Source organism: Thermobia domestica, chromosome 7 (assembly GCF_964235325.1).
Source record: "Thermobia domestica chromosome 7, izTheDome1.hap1.1, whole genome shotgun sequence".
Lineage (NCBI taxonomy): Eukaryota > Metazoa > Arthropoda > Insecta > Zygentoma > Lepismatidae > Thermobia > Thermobia domestica.
In genome coordinates, this window is record NC_137460.1 from 73,537,323 (window position 1) to 73,557,895 (window position 20,573).

Below are 20,573 nucleotides of genomic sequence, written 5' to 3' on the forward strand. Positions count from 1 at the left end.
CCCATGGCAGTGTATTGTAAGTTTAGCTGCGAGCCATATTTCGTTTCTGATTTCACTATAAAAATTATACAACACTGGAACTAGTCAGTACTATCACGTTTTAGCTACACTTAATCGTCTAGTTATTACCTTTTATTTCCTGTAAAAGCAAGGAAAGCTTCGATTTTCCATAAATTTCTAAGCGGAGTATAAATCAAGGACACGCCTCCTTCAGATTGAAACTTAATCACCGTACATTGAAACACATCCGCGTTCTCGTGAGCAACACATGATGACTATTTTCATGTCAAAATAGTCCCATGGTCCACTCAAGATTTTTCAATGTTTCTATTTGCAAGAAGGTATTAAATTACGTAACAATTAATTTAGACGATTTACACATTTTTTTTGTAGATATTAGCCCAAAACAATTTTATTCTGTTTCCTATGCATGCAAACAAATTTTTACCTACGCTGTAATCTTTATGACGCTTCAACCTTGGCATTACATGTTAGAGCAACCAACAGATGTCGACACACATACTATTTAAACAAAATAGTCGCGATATTTGCTGCATATATTTGAATATCAATAAATGATTAAATGCTTACTCTAGATTTAATGAAAATTTTGTAACAATCGATCAGTTATTGCTCCGAAATTAATATTTAATCTGCACTTTGTCCTATTCCTGTTAATCATCTCACAACAAGAGTACTTAATATTGTTTAATTTCTTTAAAATTTAACAAAATACAAATGTGTTGTCTTCATTCCTTTCGAACTCTATTTTCTGCTGTTTAGATTGCAGCCCCGTGAATATTATTCATCCTATGCTTATTTATGAATTTATTGTGAATTACTGTCATTAATATGCCCCCTGTCCTTTTTAGATTCTAAATATACTCTTTAATAATAATGCTAATGTGCAGCTTCATGTAGAGTATGGTAATTTAGTTATTATTGGCCTAAATATATATTAAACGCATTATATAATTTTATAACCACAACTGAAAATACTAATTACCATGGTTACCTGAATGGCATAATCTACTTTTGAACCGTACCGTTTACACACAGACTGGTACAAGTATAGAATAAACGCTCCACTTAAATGCATTTGAAACCGTAATTTGAAATTACTGTTTCAAATTCCCGGCAGAGCTATATGGTTCAGATTCCACGTCTTATATACCCTCGGTGCTCGAAAGGACGCTGAAATCAAATCCAAATTACAATTCTGTAAAGTAAAGACATTAGCACCGATCAGATTTTTTTAAAAAAAGAAAAATACCAATTTCACTACTTTCAAATATTTTTACCTTAAATTCTAACTGGCCTATAGATACATGAAACATGAAGTAAGATACAGAGAACATAAAGATTTAGAAAACGTATGACTTCCACGCAGGGCTGGATTAATCCATCTGGAGGCTCGGTGTGAGAAAAAATATGTGACCCCTGCTGACTTCACCTAATGGATTTCTGTGAAAGCACAGAAGGAAAGTTAAGGGAGTATGTTTCATGTGTTTGGTCATATTTTATTTTATAATGATGATTGTATCTTCATGATTTTTTTTAAAGATAGCCAGTTGAGATTTTGATCAGAGTGGAGGAGACCCTTGTCCACCTGGAAGCCCGGGGTATTGCTCACCTAACGGGTAAGCCTCCCATTAATCCGGCCCTGCTTACACACATTCAGCGAATCTTGGCCTCAGACGAAGGAAGAAATCTGGAAAATGCCCCCAAATTCGATTCCTATTTTGATCTGGCTTGCGGTGCGTTAGGATTTGGCCATCACTGGTGTAAACTATAGAACAAAGCCAAACTATAGAACTAAGCCTCATGCCAAACATTCAGGTGAGAAATGAATAGCGTAAGGCAGAGTTTCTCAAAATGCGGGTCACGACCACTGGGGGGGGGGTCGCAAGAGGATTTCATGGGGTCGCGAAGATAAGTGGGCGAGATAGCCTAAATATAATTAGAATCTAATACCGGAAAATATTTTTAAATATTATTTTGAATTTTGTTCTGATAGACATATTTTTATTTTTATACATACTGTTGAAAACAACAACAAAAAAATACATCTACTAAACATTTTCAACGGTTACACAGTTGTTTAAAAATCAACTTAAATGAAAGAGGCACGATATGAAACTAATGAGAACTGCATATTGGAATAGCAGAAAAATACAACAAAATCTGCATATTGAAATACAATTAAAATTGAAAGCTAATAATCTGAGCATTTGTGATTTCATTAGTGCGGCAATGTCCGGTTCAATCTTCGTGACGCGCATTATCAAGTAATTTTCAACTAATAAGCAATTTCTTGTCTTTGTTTTAATGCTTACCATGGAATGAAAACTACTTTCTCACAGGTACGTTGTAGCAAATGGAATTATTAGTTTTAAAGCAGTAGATACCAGACCAGGATATTCTTCTCTCCTCTTCAAACAGAATTTGCCCAAGTCTTCATTATAGAAAACCAGCTGCAAGGACTTGTCGCACGATAATTCTATTAGTTGGTCAAGAAGTTGTGGGTTTAGATCAGCTACTCGGTGGCCTCTTCAATGAACGGATTGAATATTCATCTTCAACGAACACGTTCACTGTAGGGAATATATGTATTATTGTTACTGTGTCCACTATACACATGAAATGAATTCTACTATAATAGAAATAGATGGATATGGTGAGATCTCCGCAATAGGAATATTAAGAACCCCACACAAGCTTATTACAAACCAGAAATTATAAGGGGGTCGTTGGAAAGAGGATGTGATAAAATGGGGATCATGATAAATATTAGGTTGAGAACCAATGGTGTAGAGCAAGCTGACCAAAAGTGTCAAGAGAACTCAGTCCCTTTGCGTAAAAATTCAGCCCCCATTGAAACTTTCAATAGTTAGTTGGTATGCACCAAGTACGTGTGACCGTAAGATGAAAAGTCAGCCGCCTCACCAAACCTATTTGCCCCACCAAGCCCCCTTTCCTTCCCCCCGTGTTTGCTTTCTAGCTACGAGCCTGCAAAGGCCTCTTCCACGTTGTGATTGTGACAGTTTGCTGTGACTCTGTTCTAGGAAGCAATAGATAACGCGCTGAAAAAAAAAGTAGATACTGGAAGGTTAGTGAAGTCTGCAGAAGACAGCGAGTTCTTTGAATTAAAATAGCTATCGAGTTGGATTATGTTAATGATAAATGTTTTAGTTACAAAATTATCATCATGTGATGGCTGTCCTCAACGTTATATAAATGGCAGCATATATATATATATATATATATATATATATATATATATATATATATATATATATATATATATATATATATATATATATATATAATACAGAAAAACAATCCCAAAACAACAAAAACATATTATTCATCATTCCATCATGAATTCCATGTCTGTATGATAAGCGTACGCGTCTTCGCTGTTGGAAAGACGGAATGTTCACGGTGCTGAAAGGGATGTTAAAAGTTCCAATCAATCAAGAATTCTGACCAGTTTTAAAGCTAAAATAAGAAATTCGGTTAATAAATCTGTCAATGCAATGTGGAAAATGTCATGCGAGTGCTGAAATATCATTCTCGTTTACATTAGTTGAAGAGTAATACCAATCCTTTGTTATTGAGATTGCATCTCATATTACGAAATAAGCTCCCTTATGGCTAAACAGTTAGCGTACGCGCCTTTGGATCAGGAGACCAGACTTCGATTTTCGAAGGAACTCATATGGTTCGGATCCCTCGTTAAGCTATAGGTCCACGTCTCATATAGCCTCGTTGCTGACAGAGACGGTAGACAAAATCAAACTAAATCAAAATCATACTATGAAATAATTTCCGAACATGAAAGATTTTGTATTTATATTTGTATTTAATAAGATGCTTCGAGGTACGTTTGCGTATTACTTTTCTTTTATGAACGAAAAATAGGAAATATAACTGAAAATGAAAACTGAAATAAAATTTATAGTTTTGCATCCCAACATTGTGCCCTTTAAGGGTCTTCACTACAGCGAAATCAAACTACCGCTAATCTGAGTTTCTTTTCTGTAGTATCTTCAAAACAAATAAAAATATTCGAAAAAAAGAAACAGTGAACTAGACAATACGATTTTTCATGTGATACCTTTTACCCCAGTAAAAATAGTTTGACGAGCTGAAAAAATTCTTTAAAAAGCTGAAATTTTCAGGATTTGCTCTTTGTGTCAAATACAATGAAAACTCAAAAGTCCCTAAGTATTCCATGTGAGCTTCATCCTCAAAATAGCTGTCAAAGATAGCCGTCATTCCGTACGCGCCTGGTTTTCTATTTTAGCCTGTACCTAGCAAACTAATAATGATATTTCAATTTACAAGACACCATTTTACTCTCTGTAGGAACTGCACTTTAATTTGGTATATTACCAGGCCGGTAGCCAGTCCAAAAATGTAGGGGGCCCGGCTGAAGTTAGGGGGGCCCGATCCAACCTATTATAGTTTATTTGCAAGCCCACCGTGAAAATTTTAGAGTAGGCCAGCAAAAATTTAGGGGGGCCCGGCCCCCTTATACCCCCTGGATACGGCCCCACACCGAAAACGGTTATTCGTGATAAAAGTTAATAGTTTCGGCATTGTATTTTAGAAAGGCATTTTGTAGTATTTTGTGCTTAAGCTCCTAAACCATTAGAAAATTGTGAAAATATGTTCATATATTTTTGATTGTATGTTTCATAAGGTGCATTTTAAATAAAAAGATCATCAAAATCGGATCATAACTTTCCAAGACATTTACTCCGTTGTGAGCCTAGCTGTTAGCGGTGATTTAAAATAAAAGCACTAACTGGTGGTTAAATATCACTTTTATATTTAGTTAGCCCGGTGTTCGCTAAATGGTAGAAAATATGAGCACTTAATTTAAAAAATCATCAAAATCACATTTTCACTTCGAAATATTTCATTTGTGAAGCATATGCAGTGGCGTATTTAAGGGAGCCTCCGGGCTTAAGCCCCTCGAAATTTTATTTACTGTATTAAAGTAAATTAAATAACTTGCAGAATTTTCGCACTTCCAGGACTGAAGTTACCAAAGCCACCCCCCCGAAACAAAATCGTAAACACGTCACTAAGCATATGCATGAATATTAACAAAGCCAAACTTGTCAGTATTCTGAAATAGTTTAAAACGACAGGTATTGTATTGAATAACATCCTGTGAAATAAAACATACGTTCAAAGATGATATTTAAAACGATTAAGCGAAATCCTCTTCATCAGATTCTTTATCTGGTTGAGTTTGTTCAAGAAATTCCCTCACAGAAGTAGCAAAACTGGGAACAATTAAGGTTGGCACGTTTACATTCACAGGTTTCAACTTCACAAACTTTGCGAGGAGTTATTTTGCACTAGCAGGCAATCAAATTAAGTACTTCTTCAGGAGCTGATGGGAAACTCGCTGGAATAGGAGAGAGTCCGTCTTCTTCGGCGCCCCATCCTCATTCAGTTGGGTTCATGTTGTTTCCCAACCACTATTACACTTTGCAGATAAACCCGAAGGAAATGTTGAGAGGAAGCCGCACTGGTTGGTTTTAAATTTGTTAGTTGAAAATTAGAAAAAAGCTTTTTCCTAACTTCTCTGAGAGTGTCTAGTGAAGATGCTTTAACCACCTCCATAAAGTAGTAGCAGAAAAGTTCACCAATTTCAATAACATTCTGTGGTATAACATTGGTCTCATTGAAGGCCAAAACACAAGATCAGGGCGCATTACCCTTTTGAAGTAGCTTAAAGGGTTGCTTTTCTTTTCTGAAGATCGCTGATGTGGCGTCACATCCAGTGGCCGAATGAAGAAAAAGGAAACAGTAGTCCTAGAGTATTTTGTATTTCGCCAATGTAATAGCATTTTTCTTCAATGTTGTCCATTTTCGGCTTTACAAATAATAATGACGTTCCAGTATTTCCACAAGCAATTAAAATGGCTAGCAAACCTAAGTCAGTTCTTACAACTGCAACAGAACTATGATTTCAGATCAAATCTACTTGTATTGTTTTGTAAATTAGAGTATGACCATCTCCATCTGCTCAGTACACTGTTACTAAAATATGACTTGAGCATGTTGATCAGTCGTGCCTTATTCTCAGAGTTCTGTAAAAACTCAAATTGACCTGTTGTTTCCTCCATGTTTTCGTGATAGCCGCTGGTTGCAGACATTTTCTTCGACATTGTCCTCCTCTGTCTTTCGATACTCTTAGTACAATTTTAGAAGTGAAGCTATCAAACACTACTGGACCGCATGGAGTGAAACGTTGTTGTCGAGCCAGAAACAATAGTAAGTATAGGTTTGAAGTATTAACAAATGATAGCTCTAACCTATACTTAATATTGTTTCTGACTGTACAAAGACTACATATTTTGGACATGTCGCATCGTAAGTGTCCGATTTGGCCCAAACTATTGCATGAAGATATACTCCATCTACTACAGACATCAAAATTTTGCGCTGCTCTTACACATGGTTCAACAGTTTCAACTACAGTCGAAAGAGTAGATTTAGCACTCTTTCTCATTGACACCTCATCAAATAGAGATTGAGGCATCGCTGCTAATTCATATTTGAGATACTCGCGAAGATTCTTACTTGAATGAAGTACTGCTGCAACTGCACTTCTATTGGAGCTGCAACGGATTGATAGACACATTTTACTCTCGAATTTTGATAGTATTGTTTGTAGCAGATAAACGAATAACTTTTTTTTCTCTTTTTCCAGTTTTACAGTTCCAAACTACCTACGTATCATCTTGTTTAATGACCTTCACCAATCTTCTTTGCTTCATCGGAGTTTGTCTGAATGACAGCAATTAAACCCTTGCAATGTTCATGAGTAAGTCCTTTGGTGCTGAGTTTTCAAACGGATCATGAAGGGATAACCAATCAGACAGCAGCTTTATATCCTAATTATCTCATGTCTGGCGGGAAGTTCAACATATTATTCTGACGATACAAAATGTTTATGGCAAAAGTTTTCTAACGCAACAGTGACTCATGGTGATGGGAAACGACAGTATCCATCTAGCTAATGTTGAGTTTTTATTTCTCCGCCTTGAGTTATACTCCAGAAAGCTTCTCCAGAAACTTTCACTGATTTCATTAAAGTTTGTTCAATGATCATATCTGATGCAACCCCACTATACTATTTATTTTTCCGCGAATGGTAAAATATCCTTGTTCTGTAAATTTGTTGTACTCTTCGGGATTCATTTTCTCTAAATCTTCCATCTGCTGAACATACAGATGCGCACATTTAGCATAAAAATGTGGCCAGTTGAGTTGAAGTACGGTTGCATTGATTTCATTGCATGCAAATGCAATTTCCAATCTGCACTGCAATCCGCTTGGAGATATAATAGTACAAGGTTGATTTGTTCGATGTATACTGTAATCACAACGAGAAACACGAGAATTTGTAGCTCTTTCTTCAGCAGGTGTACTTGTCCTGATACAACCATGCTATGGAAAGTTTCGTGACTATATAGTGTTTTCATATTGACGTCAGGTTATCAAAGACCCACTGAATAAAATGCAATAATGGCTGTGGAGTACAATACGATATACTTGAGAATCTGTATCGTCGAATCTCATTATAACTTGCAGAAATTCCGAGACTTGGAAATATATCAATTGGCTGATGAGAATCAAAATGACGGAGGCTGTATACTCCTATAACAAGCTGATTGAGAGATATAAAAGTTCTGGGTCACATAACGAAATAATATAATTATATATCATACTCTCTTTACGGGTTATCCTGAGATCACTTTTCTTTGGTGATGTCACTTCGTCGACCATATGTTTTAGAGATGGTGTGATGTGATCGTTGTGCCCCTCAAATATTTGTTCTGCTTCGGAATACAACACATTATGATATACTTTTGATTGAACATTTTCTTTAATTATTTTTGCTGCCATTAATACAATGCGAACTCTTTCCCTTTTTTCATACCAAGCATCGTCTAGCAATCTCTTACTTGCTCCCTTGAAAGTTAGAATGTATTTCCTCCCATAAGCAATACTTCCTTCTGTAATGATAAGTCGTTCAATAAGGAGACTGTTGTCTTTTCGTTTGATCTACATTTCCAAGTCAGTGAACACTTACTCGCTGCAAACTCTCCTGCATGAGTTGACAGTTGAAACAAAAATAAACATGATTGAATATCATTAATATAGCAAACAGCACGAGCAATGAGTACTTAGGGACCTTTTGTCAAGTGTGCATCTTAACTTTCCTCGCCTTCTGCTGATAGCGGCATTCTTCACCAGTGCTACTGTGGGTGTGATAATATAGTGAGTCACAACTTGAGAAAAGAAACGAGCTTGAGAGTCTTGACTGGACTAACAATTCATCCTGCTTTATTTTACTTCACAACAACGAATTTCCAGTTGAATTTGTGAACAAAAACACCTCCTAGAATATGACGTCATTACTTAATACTTTGATCCCATTTTGCTCAAAAACACAAAACGCGCTTTGTTGTGTGTAAATTAAAGGACTAATTACTGACAAAATTTCATATTTTTTTAATCCAGGCCCATTGGATATATTGGACAGTGAAATATGCCAAACTGGCACTATTCCCCAACTTTACGATTTTTTTTTTTTTTTTTTTTTTTTTTTTTTAATTTCGGGAGCAGCTACAGGTCTGTAAATTTTTGTGTATTAACTTATGACCCCTGCATGCACACACAAATTTAGACCTCTAATCAGTTGTTTCCTCTTCCCAATTATGTCTTCAATGTCGAAAAATGTTGCTACTGTTTGCTCTGATTTCACTCCCTTCAACTGGTTTTATACAAAAATGTTAAGGTATCAAAGTTTTAGCTCTGCACGAGTTGAAGTACTTCAATTTTCAATTTGGTAGGACAAATACATGCTGAAGTATTCAAAACAATGTAAACGCCTGAAATCGAAAAAACGAAAAATGGCGGCAGCCGCTGAGTCGCCATGGAATGTTGTAAAAAAAATAATTAATTATGGTTTTGAAGAACCCTGATATAGGATAAACATTCATTAAAAAATTAGATTTTTTGGAGATGGTCGAGCGACATTTTTTCTTTTTTCTCGATCACTTAGCATGGATTGACCCAGTCACTTTCATTAAAATACATATTCTAGCCATCATGGGAAAGCGGTCAAAAATGGAGTATTTCACGAGCCCTTCAAGGTTCCAGCATTCTAGAAAATTCTGTTTCTAGAAGGAATGAGACAATTTCTCTAGAGAGAGTATTTCCACATCTGTCCAAAATTAATTATCTCACATACTCCTACATCATTTAAAATCATTTTTGAATAAAGTTAGCACTTGGATTTACCTGGTTTTTTTTTTTTTTTTTTTTTTTTTTTTTTTTTTTTTAGCATTAGTCTCTGATTTAAATGTGTGTTCTAAGGAAGGAAATGGTATTTAAATTTTTTTACAAAGAATTTTTTTCTGTTACTTCTTTATTTCTGGGAATACTGAGTAGTCCAGTTAATTATTTATAAAATTCAATAAAATTAGTTAAGTTAGTTAAATGTGAAATCCAAACAACAAATGCTCCCATTAGTAATCGAACCTAGAACTTACTAATGAAGGCAAGAACACTAGACAATCTACACAAGAGCATTTTTCACTTAATCTCCTGATCCACTCCTCTTTATTACTCAAGCTTTCGTTAACGAGTTGAACATAACGTACTGTTTCTGAATATTCAATCTGTTAGGAGAATTTTACATTTTCTAGCAATGTTGGACTTCTAATAATTTGTTTCCTTTCAAGTAATAAAAAAGGTGAAATGTACACTCATGTCCAAACTGATTGTCGCATATCTATAACTGTTTTCTTGTAAGCATATAATTTGATAATGATTTTGCAGAGTACTTTTAATACTGATACTATGTGTATAATTGGGTAATGTATATTTGTAGTAAATTTCATAGGAAAAGAATTATAAATACGAAAAGTAGAATGAGTAAAATAAAATGTTGCTAAATGGACAAGAAAGTTTTATTTTCGTTTTATTGTTCTTATTTACTGCTCTTTTGACATGAAATTTGTCACATACATGTCTTTGCTGATTTACACATTTACTTACATGATAAATACCGGACGAATTCGTTATCAAATTATATTCCTAGAACAACATAATTATAGACATGCGACAATAATTTTAGACATGAGTGTATGTATCCACCTCAGAGAAGTCGAATGAAGTGGATGCATATGAACTTGATTTAGCTGCCTGTGTTGCGTGTATGTAATGACAACTTTTTGTACACGCCTAGTTGTCAATGTGACGGATAGATTTCGTAGTCTATCCAGAAAGTTTCTCCTTCCTGTATTATTCATTACGATGTGCACAAACCATTCCTAACTACTGTCGTCTGCGTAATGTATTGTCCAATTCTGCTTTCTGGAACACTGTCAGTGGTAAAGCGCTTACCTCTAGTGCGTGAGGTTTCTGATTCGATCCCCGGCTAAGTAAGTTTGTAATGGCCAACATCGTGTTCGTGGGTTTTCTCGGTGTACTCTCACTTCCTTCCACATTATCATTCCACCAATTCTTCCATCATCATTCATTTCCCTTAATTATCCGTCTCCTTTAGCCTACAAGGCATAATCCTGGGACGTTAAACTAAAAGATGGAACACACTGTAGAAATTCATTCATTCCTTTTAAGATTCCAATTTCAGATTTAAAAAAAAAAAAAATAACAATAATAATCATTTCCAAAAATATAAGAATAATTCAATTTTCAGAGTAAATTTTTCAGTCCATAATCTCAAATATCTAATTTCCTCTGTAGTCCTTATTTTTCGTTTATTATTATTATTATTATTATTATTATTATTATTATTATTATTATTATTATTATTATTATTATTATTATTATTATTATTATTAAACTGGTGCTATCTGTAGGATAATTCTATAAAATACTTACAATCTCCGTTCCACTACTCAAGCAGCAATTGAATACCTGTGTTATATGTAACCCCCTTTCATCCTTATCAGTAATGACGTTGAAGATTAAGTGCACTTTGGATGAAAACGCTAGTCTCTGACAAATTCCCACTCAAATAAAAAAGAAAGAAACACCTGAAGTGGTAGTCAATGCAGTGAATTAAAAGCGCAACACGTTAAGGGAAAAGCAACTTGCATTACAAACACCGTAACTAGATCTATCACAAAGTACTTTACGTTCTATCTAGCATAACGGGAAAGGAAAGAAAGAAAGAAAGGAAGGAAGATAAACACGAATTCACAAGTGGCTAACAAAAACACATGAAAGCGAGCGAGCAACAAAGTTACTATTGGTGGAACAACCCAACATGAAAGCCTGAATTTTAAAGGCTGTAAATATCGATCAAATCTTACCTGGCTATTCAAACAAATGCTTCCTGTTTACAGTAAAAGGGATTTAGTCTGTTTAAAAAGAATACAAGCGGTATTTTCTGTTTTGCTTTTATGAGTAGTAAAACTTCATTAAACAGTATTTAGTTTTACCGCTTTATTTGGTTGTGTTTATTTGTTTATAGTTTAACGTTTCAAGACTTGTAATATAGGAATAGTCAATAAAATGATGTGGTAGCAAAATTCTTAGAAATTAATCAATCAAGTGGGAAAACACATAAAAGTGGATTTCTTCATTTCCTGACTTTATTAGCATATCTTTTCATATCAGACGTGAATTTACAGTTTAAGGTGAAATCCAAACAACGTAATATACTTCATAGTAAATATTTATCCTTGTAGAAATGAGGGTGGTATACAAACACTGCCGATCGCACCGTTACAGACAACTGTGGTGTGTAAACATAAAATCTGGGCGGAGAGGAATTTTATACACGTGATATGCGTTTAATTTGTCGAATAAATAATTCTGTGCACTGCAATATAATAAAAATTCAATTTAAAAATTGTTTATTATCTTATTTACTTATTTATTGCTTCTCTGAAGGAAGACTTTTTTTTTTTTTTTAAAAAAAAAAAAAGGAGACCTTGAAGGATTAATTAACATTTCTACTATACGATATTATTAATTTACCTCCGAAAGATGCATGAAAATATAAAGAATGGAGGGAGTAAGGTTTTTGTCGGGCGGTCTTTGAAAAATTATTCTAAAGATGTAATTTGTATGAAGTGGCCCAGTAGCTAATGCACGTACTTTCTGTTCGCGAGGGGCGCGGTGGCTCAGTTGTAGAGCGTTCACCTCTGGTGCTTGGGGTCCCGGGTTCGATCCCAGCCCCCAAGTGAACTTTGTGGTGGACAAACACCGTGCTCGTGGGTTTTCTCGGGGTTCTCCCGTTTCCTCCCACTTTCTTCATTCCACCATTTCACTCATCTCTCATCATCACCGTCTCCTTTAGCCTAACCGGCATAACCATGGGACGTAAAACTCAAAGATTTCATTTCATTTTTTCTGTTCGCGTGGATTCTGATTCAATTTTCGTGTTGAATACCATGGTTCGAATCCCACTTTCAAATAGTAGATCTTGTCTCATATAGGTAGCTTCTGAAAAAAAAATACGCTAAATTTCAAATCAACAAATGATTAACTTAGCATTTAACAAATTTACAAGCTAGTTAGTAAGTTTATTGTTCAATTAATAAGAAAAAGGAGTGTAAAAGGGAGTACTCTGGCTTACTGTTGCTTTTAGTGTACTTGCGTGTAAGTGGCAAATGCGCATTCAGAAATTTTTGTTGGGAAGGGAAACCCAAACTCTGGGAACCCCAATACTACAAGCCTCTATGTAATATTGAACTGTTATTTCTTCTGCACCCGGAAAGGCGATAAGTAATTGTAAAATACTTCCACCTTCCTATATACTTCCTAGTGAAAAAAAAAGATAGAACTATATTGTTTTTAATCAGAGAAAGGGACATATGAAGTGTAAAATCAAATTTTCATGCTACATAAATAATTATCCTGGTAAACAAGTAAAGTATGTTGAGAAAGTGTAAAAATGTGTGTTGAATTAGGAAGTTTTAAAGGGTGTCCAGGCCCGATGGTCACCCTGTGGATGCACCCCTGGTGGGTGGGTGTACACGATAAAAGTAGCTGCGCAAATTAGCCATAACAAATTTCACAGCATCTAATGAAACTAATCATTTACCTACAGGTAGAATTAAAAAAATATTTTAAATTAAGAACAACAGACGGATATTTTTTTCTTCTCCCTAGCTGGAGTCGGTAGCGTAATTCTATGAATTGTGGAGTCGTCCGAATGCCTCCGCAATCTGCTTCATTATTTATTTCAAATTACAAAATCTTCTGAAAACATTTATTTTGTATTTAAATTCATTCAAGATAATCACTTTTAACTTAAAACTTCTGTTATCCCTCCCACTATACAGAGAGCATCTCCTGAGGGTAGACCTACAGTATTGTCGGGAAACCGGTAAGTTTCGTTTTATTGTTATTATTATTGTTGTTGCTTTATATTTTTACTATTGTTATTGTTACTATTTAATTCAAATAATTGTTCATTTCGTGTTGTTGTTGTTTCAGTGCTGTTTTTCGTCGCTCGTTTGCCATTTCTTGAAAGTTTGGAAATGTTATTGGTGCACTTCTGCTGTTTTACTTTTTCTAAAGTGTGCGTTCGGAAGGCAGATCCACGAATCGTACCGAATTTCTCTGGTACATCACACCCAGAAAGAAAGCAGTTCTATTATTCGCATAGAGCTTAAGCTTCACGAGTCGTCGAAGTCACTATAATACTTGGCAAAGCACCATCATCGTTTTCCCTGATTGTAGACAGGCTACACAGATCGCCTACTGAATGTTGCGTTTGTGCTTGAAGCCAAGGGCGCCGATCCTGGGGGGCAAAGCTCATGTGGACCCCCATTGTATTTATAAATATACAATATTTGGCATAATTTGAATGCAATTTGTCTTAAAATCCTCATATATATGATTGTTTTTCTGTATTTTATATATATATATATATATATATATATATATATATATATATATATATATATATATATATATATATATATATACACCTTCCGCATCTGATTGCCCCCCCCCTCCCAAATTTACAGAGAAATCGGCGCCCTTGCCAGAAGCCGTATATATAGCTGTACCACCATCGCCATCTTTCACGACACACCGTAAAAGAACCAAGGATCATCGCATGCAACAGAAGTACTGTGCGAGGTGTTCCTTTCCTAAACTTAAGTTCCTTCTCGTTGTTCTCAGCCTTTTCATTCTTAACGTAATTTAGCCTGTTTCTCATACTCTGTAATTGTTGAGTTTCATTTATGAATTCCTGAGCATAATCTGGTGTAATTTAAGTAGCAAGAGAGATCTGTCATTTTTCGCCCCTTTTTATTCCTTAGTTTTAGTCTCTCTTCTGAGCTACAAAAGCTGGCATTCCCTCTGTGAACACTATCCAGCTCTTTTGAAGGTGATCTAGCGTAGTGGGAAACGGCATACACTCTAAGGATTGACCTTGCATTATAGCCTGTGCACCCTCAACGCCCTGATTCAAGTCCCCTTCGTAACCGCTCTGTAACGAAAAAAGCAAAATACAAACTTAAGACTCAAAACTGAATCCACTTGTATACTCTCTTGCATACTGGTGCTGTATTTTAAAGAATATGCTGTTTGCATACTTGACTACTTACACAAAATACGTATGAATTGCAATAGACCAACAGATAGAATACAAAAGGAGACGTATTTCTCGTCCAAGCCATATTAGTATTCTATCGGGTTGACCGTCGTTATTTATTCAGACAAACACATCTCAAAACGTTTTTTTTTTTCTCTACTGAGCAAACCGTCACTGTTGAGGTACATTCATATGCAGGCAGTGACACATACTTGTACCAACATTTTTTTTTTACAAGACGATGCATTTATTACAAAAGGGACTATTCAGGTAAATCTCTAGAGAATGGTATTTATGCAGCATGCAAAACAGCGATGTTTTAAGGAAATCGGTGTCTTCGTAATACAGCGCTCGTATTTGGTACAAGGAATTGCTGTTTGATCCTAGGCAGAGATGCAGAAAAGCTGACTTTTTTTGTAACAGTTTTTTTCATTAAAAGTCGACTTCGGAATAAAAACGGAAATTATCACATTTTTGTCCTTCTGTGACTTTATTACTCAAGTACAACTCTTTCATTTTCTGTAGTTGATTCTACAATTTCAAAAAATGCTCTTACAGGATTTATTACGTACTTGTGAATCTTATGTTTTGTCAGGAGCTTGATACCTTGATTGATTTTCTGACTGGCATTTCTTCGGGAGCCAAGAAGTGAAAGTTATCCAACCCAGCATATCCATAGTATCAGTTTGAATGCCTAAACACGAAATCCAGAGCCTACAAATTTGTACATCTTGTCATATGTGTTTTCCGGGTTGGGTAAATCCAACATACACGTTTTCGGCGTGTGGAGACTCGGGTTCGATTTCCGATTAGAGCTCATGTATTCGGATCCCACGTTACGTTGTAGGTCCACGTATCATGTAGCCTCGCTGCTGAAATTGGCGCTAAACTCTAAATCAAATTAAATCGCTTAAATTCAAATTGGGAGGCACGAAAAGGGTATATCATAAACCAAAATATAGATACAATACATTTTGGTTTTAGAATAACATTTCGCTTGCATTTCGTCCTTCGTTAAGAAACACTATTGTGGGCTTCAGATGTTCTATTAGAACCTAGAATAATATTAATTCCGTTTACAAAATTAAAGATATAAACAGCAGTTTTGGGTATGATGTTAGTGTAACACTGATAAACTTCTTGATTTACAGAACAACTATTTTCTCTACTTATGGCATGTCACATTATGTCAATACATTTGAAATAGCAAACATAGGTCTTTTTTTTCTTACCTGTCTCCCCTTCAAACTTCACACATAACATTTATTGGGATTCTCATAGAGATAGATAGATTTGTTTGTTCAAAAAAAAATCCCCATGCAAAAAGCCGTAGGAAAAACACTTAGGTTTTTTCTCAAACCCTTGAATCTCTAATGCTAGGTCATATGAGATTATAGTAAGAGTTTCCACGATGTTCTCCCGTTTCCGCTTACGATATCATTCCTCCAATTCTTCCATGATCATTCACTTTCATTAACCAATTCTTCCATGATCATTCAGTTTCATTAACTAATTCTTCATGATCATTCACTTTCATTAACCATTTCTTCCATGATCATTCACTTTCATTAACCAATTCTTCCATGATCATTCAGTTTCATTAACTAATTCTTCATGATCATTCACTTTCATTAACCAATTCTTCCATGATCATTCACTTTCATTAACCAATTCTTCCATGTTCATTCACTTTCATTAACCAATTCTTCCATGATCATTCACTTTAATTAACCAACTCTTCCATGATTATTCACTTTCATTAATCACCCATCTCCATTAGCTTATGGGGTATAACCGTTCAATGTTAAACTAAGATTTCATTCCAGCATTCTTTGCATTATTTCAGGCATATAGAGTAAATTAAACTCACCACTACCTACCGCAATTGAAAGACTATTGCTGACCAAACACTTTTTAGTTGAATGATTCCTGCTCAGTACATTGGGTCCTCGCAGTTATTTTTCTGACTTTTGAGATCAAAGTTCGTTACCCCGTAATTTAAGTAATTATCTCGCACGAAGCGCAAGTCAGTACTAAAAATTTTATACCGCAACTAGGAATCGAACACAGAATCACGTTTCTCAAATGTTAATCTTTAGAGACTATCAAGGAACACTTTTAGGTATGCAGGCCCCCCATCACATCCTCCAAAATAAATCACACTAAGGGAGGCTGACCAGATGCCTCCGAAATCCTACTTTCAATAGAGAAATCTCCAGTCAATTTTGAACATTTTTCATAAGCTTATAGCAAGTAGGTGAGCATATGTTCAAGAAAAAGAGAATTGGAAATGAGCATGAAACGAGCGCTATCATAAGGAAAATTGTTTTTATTAAAATGTGCAAGCTTTGATTTGTTTTTTTTTTTTAATGTTGGATTTAACTCTATATTACGAGGAGCAGTGAATAAGTTCCAGGAATTTTGTTGTAGCTCTTTATTACCACAACATAAGTATACTTTACTTAATCGTCATCAAACTTGGCACCTTCGGAACACACACACACACACACACACACACACACGTGTTCCACCGTTCCTGGCATTGGTGGAAAACCCGACGAAAGACCTCTATTGGTATCTTCCGAAGTTCAGCTGTCGCGTTAGTTTTGGTCTCTTCTGTTAGCGAAACGGAAAAGGTCTATTTTTAGCTTTGGGAAGAGCCAAATAAACGATGCTGCTAAACTGTTTTTAAGGCAATCAAAGTCTCTGAATCAAATTTTCCTCAATTTGCACATGAACGTGATGTTTGCGCGTTGTTTGGTCTGTGAAATTGCACCTACTGATCACTATACATTCGTCCGTTCAGCTACACTATTCGTACACTGCCTGTTAAGATGTGTTCACACTTGTCAAATGCATAATTAGCCAACCTAAGGTTTGTATCGCACAAGATTCAGTGTGGTTACATCATAAATGCCCAAACCACAACATTCCGGGAACTTTTCGACTGTCCCTCGTATTGAACAATGCAAGCGGAACTACATTATCCTTATTATAATAGCAATGCGTTTCAATCTGTCAGTTACGTTAATATACTAACCTCACAATAATTAAGAATTACCTGTTGCATACTTAGGTGAAATCCTCATTATCAAAGCAAGATGCCTCAGACCGTGAAACATGTTAATTCTGCTAATTCCTAATCATTAATAGCTAATAGTTGTCGCCAGCAGCTCTGTCTCTTACTTGATGCCAAAGAGAGGGCGCTATCGCAAAAAAAAAAAAGAATAATAATAATACATTTTTGTTGCGCATATTGTTTTGAGTGGTTTGATGGATCTCGACCAAATTTTGCGTAACAGCAAGTCCATTGATGGAAATTTTATTTAAAACTAGTAACAGTGTTATATATACAGATGGTGATCAGAAAATGGAAACACCTGAACGAAATTGCAACTTACCAGATTAATATGGTGTCGGCCTTCAGAACAGCCTTGATGCGACCTGGGATGGAGGCATAGAGGTCGTGAATGGTAGCAAGTGGAATTTTACACCATTCCTCGTGCAGGGCACCGACCAGTTCTGTAAGAGAGGATGGAGGTGGAAATCGTCGCCAGAGTTGTGTTTCCAAGACGGACCACAAATGTTCAATTATGTTGAGATCTGGGGATTGGGCGGGCCAGGGGAGGTGTTGAACTTCATCCCGATGTTCCTCAAACCACGCTGCAACAACGCCAGCTGTGTGAATGGGTGTATTATCATCCTGGAAGATGGCGTCATTGTCCGGGAACAACATCCGGACCATAGGATGCAAGTGGTCTCCTAAAATTGCGACATAATCGTTGGCAGTGATTCGTCCGCTAAGTGTGACCACAGGATCCAAAGAAAACCATGATATTGCGGCCCACAGCATCACCGAGCCGCCACCATGTTTCACAGTTGGGCGGAGACACTGCAGATCATAAGCTTCTTTGGGCGTTCTCCACACACAAACACGGCCCTTGGTTGGGAATAGGGTAAAGGATGACTCATCCGACCATATCATACGTTTCCAGTCCTCAACGGTCCAAGTTGCATGGTCGCGGCACCATTTGCGGCGTGCGAAAGCGTTATGGTCCCTGATGAGCGGTTTGGCCCGTGCAACACGACCCCGTAAGTTCATATCATGTAATTCGTGGCGGACTGTGATTGTCGAAACAGGGTGGGGGAGGTGCTGATTGAGTTCCTCCGTCACTTGCTCCGCAGTGGCACGACGGTTCTGCGTAACAATGCGCTTTAATACCCGGCACACTCACTCCACGCGACACACCTAACACAGTAGCCACTGCCGTCACACTCACTCCACATAACCGCGCACCAACAATTTGCCCTCTTTGAAAATCTGAGAAGTCTCCCATTTTACACTACCTCCGTCTGTTGCAGCCACTGGACACTGCTGTTCCACTGCGCCTGACGTAGTATGGAGACCGACCTAACACACCACCACCAGCGGTCCGGCGCTGCGGGCGCCACGACACCACTGCCAACCCATACATCTGACGTGTTGCCAACTAGAGGTGTTTCTATTTTTCTGATGACCATCTGTATATATACACCATTTGAAAGGAATTTGGTTTTGTATGTCATGTTCTTTTCTTAATTATTATTGAACCGAAAGTGGTAATATATTTCTAGTTGAGAGATTTGAGTAGGGATGGAATACATTCTTTGCAATGCCGAATTGATTACAGAAAGTCGCTTCACTATTTATTACCGTTTTTTCTTTGTAGAGATCAACATTAAACCTGGAAGTGGTTGATTTCTGTCACTTTCGGTTTGAATAAAAGATTAAGAGAGAAAATGGTGCTTATTCTTAGAACAATAAATCGATTGAAAACACGCTGGCTCCTCCTTATATCTCTTATCGATATTGCTCTACGTAGATCAATATTAAAACCGGAAGTTGTAGTGCATTTTATTGTAACTTCCGGTTTTAGTAGAGAGTTAAGTGATGCGATGTGGTTTTGAATTTTAGCATCCCGTTTAGTAGTGAGGCTATATGAGACGTGCATCTACAGTTTAACGTAGGATCCGAACCACATGAGCTTCCATCGAGAATCGAACCCAAGTTTCCCATGCCCAACGCGCAGTACATAGTTAAGAATGTAGATTAAATACATTCCTGGAATGCTTAATCGATTGCAAGAAACCGATTCTCGCTATTTATTAGTTTCCGGTGTATAGTGACCAACGTTAAAACCGGAAATGATTGATTTCTACCACTTCCAGTAGATTTAACTCCCTATCAAGAACTCGTTTTCTAAATTTTGAGCTTCTACATTTTGGCCAAACCTGGTGGTGATCCATTAAGTCAGGCCGGTAGCCAGCCCAAAAATGTAGGGGGAAAGGCTCGGCTGAAGATAGGGGGGGCCGATCCAACTATATTATAGTTCATCACCATAATATAATTCGTTTGCAAGCCTACCGTGAAAATTTTAGGGGGCAGCAAAAATTTTAGGGGGCCCGGCCCCCTAGACCCCCCTGGATACGAGCCTGCATCAAGTAGTTCTTAAGATTTTTGTCTCCTGGATGAATACACGGATAGAGAAAATATAAAAAGTTTTTGGTAAACCAAAATCCTTAAATAATAATAATAATAATAATAATAATATGAAATAGATTAAACCACAGTGAAATAGTCATGGGAGAAACAGTTGCTCGATATTACGAACAATGAGCTAAGCAATCACTAATATTATGCAACCATTTTCACATATACGTTTGACGGTACTGTATATGTTCTAGGAGTAAGACGTTTTCACAGAGATTTTCTTCGTAGTCGACTGGAAAGCGACCGATCCGAAGACAGGAACAGCGACCAAAGGCAGGAGAATACCATAGAATGTTAAGACTTCAAAGGCGAAGGGACTGGTGCTATTTGCAGGTATTATAAATTAAAATAGCTACGGGAATATACATCGCTATTTCTGACATGGTAAATACATATTTTGAGAAAATGCACATAAGACACGGG

The 20,573-nt window shown here is 36.5% G+C and overlaps 1 protein-coding gene across 4 annotated transcripts in view; it reads right to left on the reverse strand.

Moving 5' to 3' along the window:
• LOC145688893 (uncharacterized) overlaps window positions 1-20,573 on the reverse strand; it is a 399,672-nt gene that overhangs the window by 323,259 nt on the left and 55,840 nt on the right. The window contains exon 2 of one of the 4 annotated variants that reach the window (XM_081763054.1): window positions 17,692-17,826. The exons of the other annotated variants lie outside the window; for them this stretch is intronic. Within the exon in view, the coding sequence (XP_081619180.1) occupies window positions 17,760-17,826 (67 nt within the window). The 3' untranslated portion in view covers window positions 17,692-17,759. Of the gene's footprint in view, window positions 1-17,691; window positions 17,827-20,573 lie in introns of those variants that run through there. 4 annotated transcript variants of the gene reach the window in all.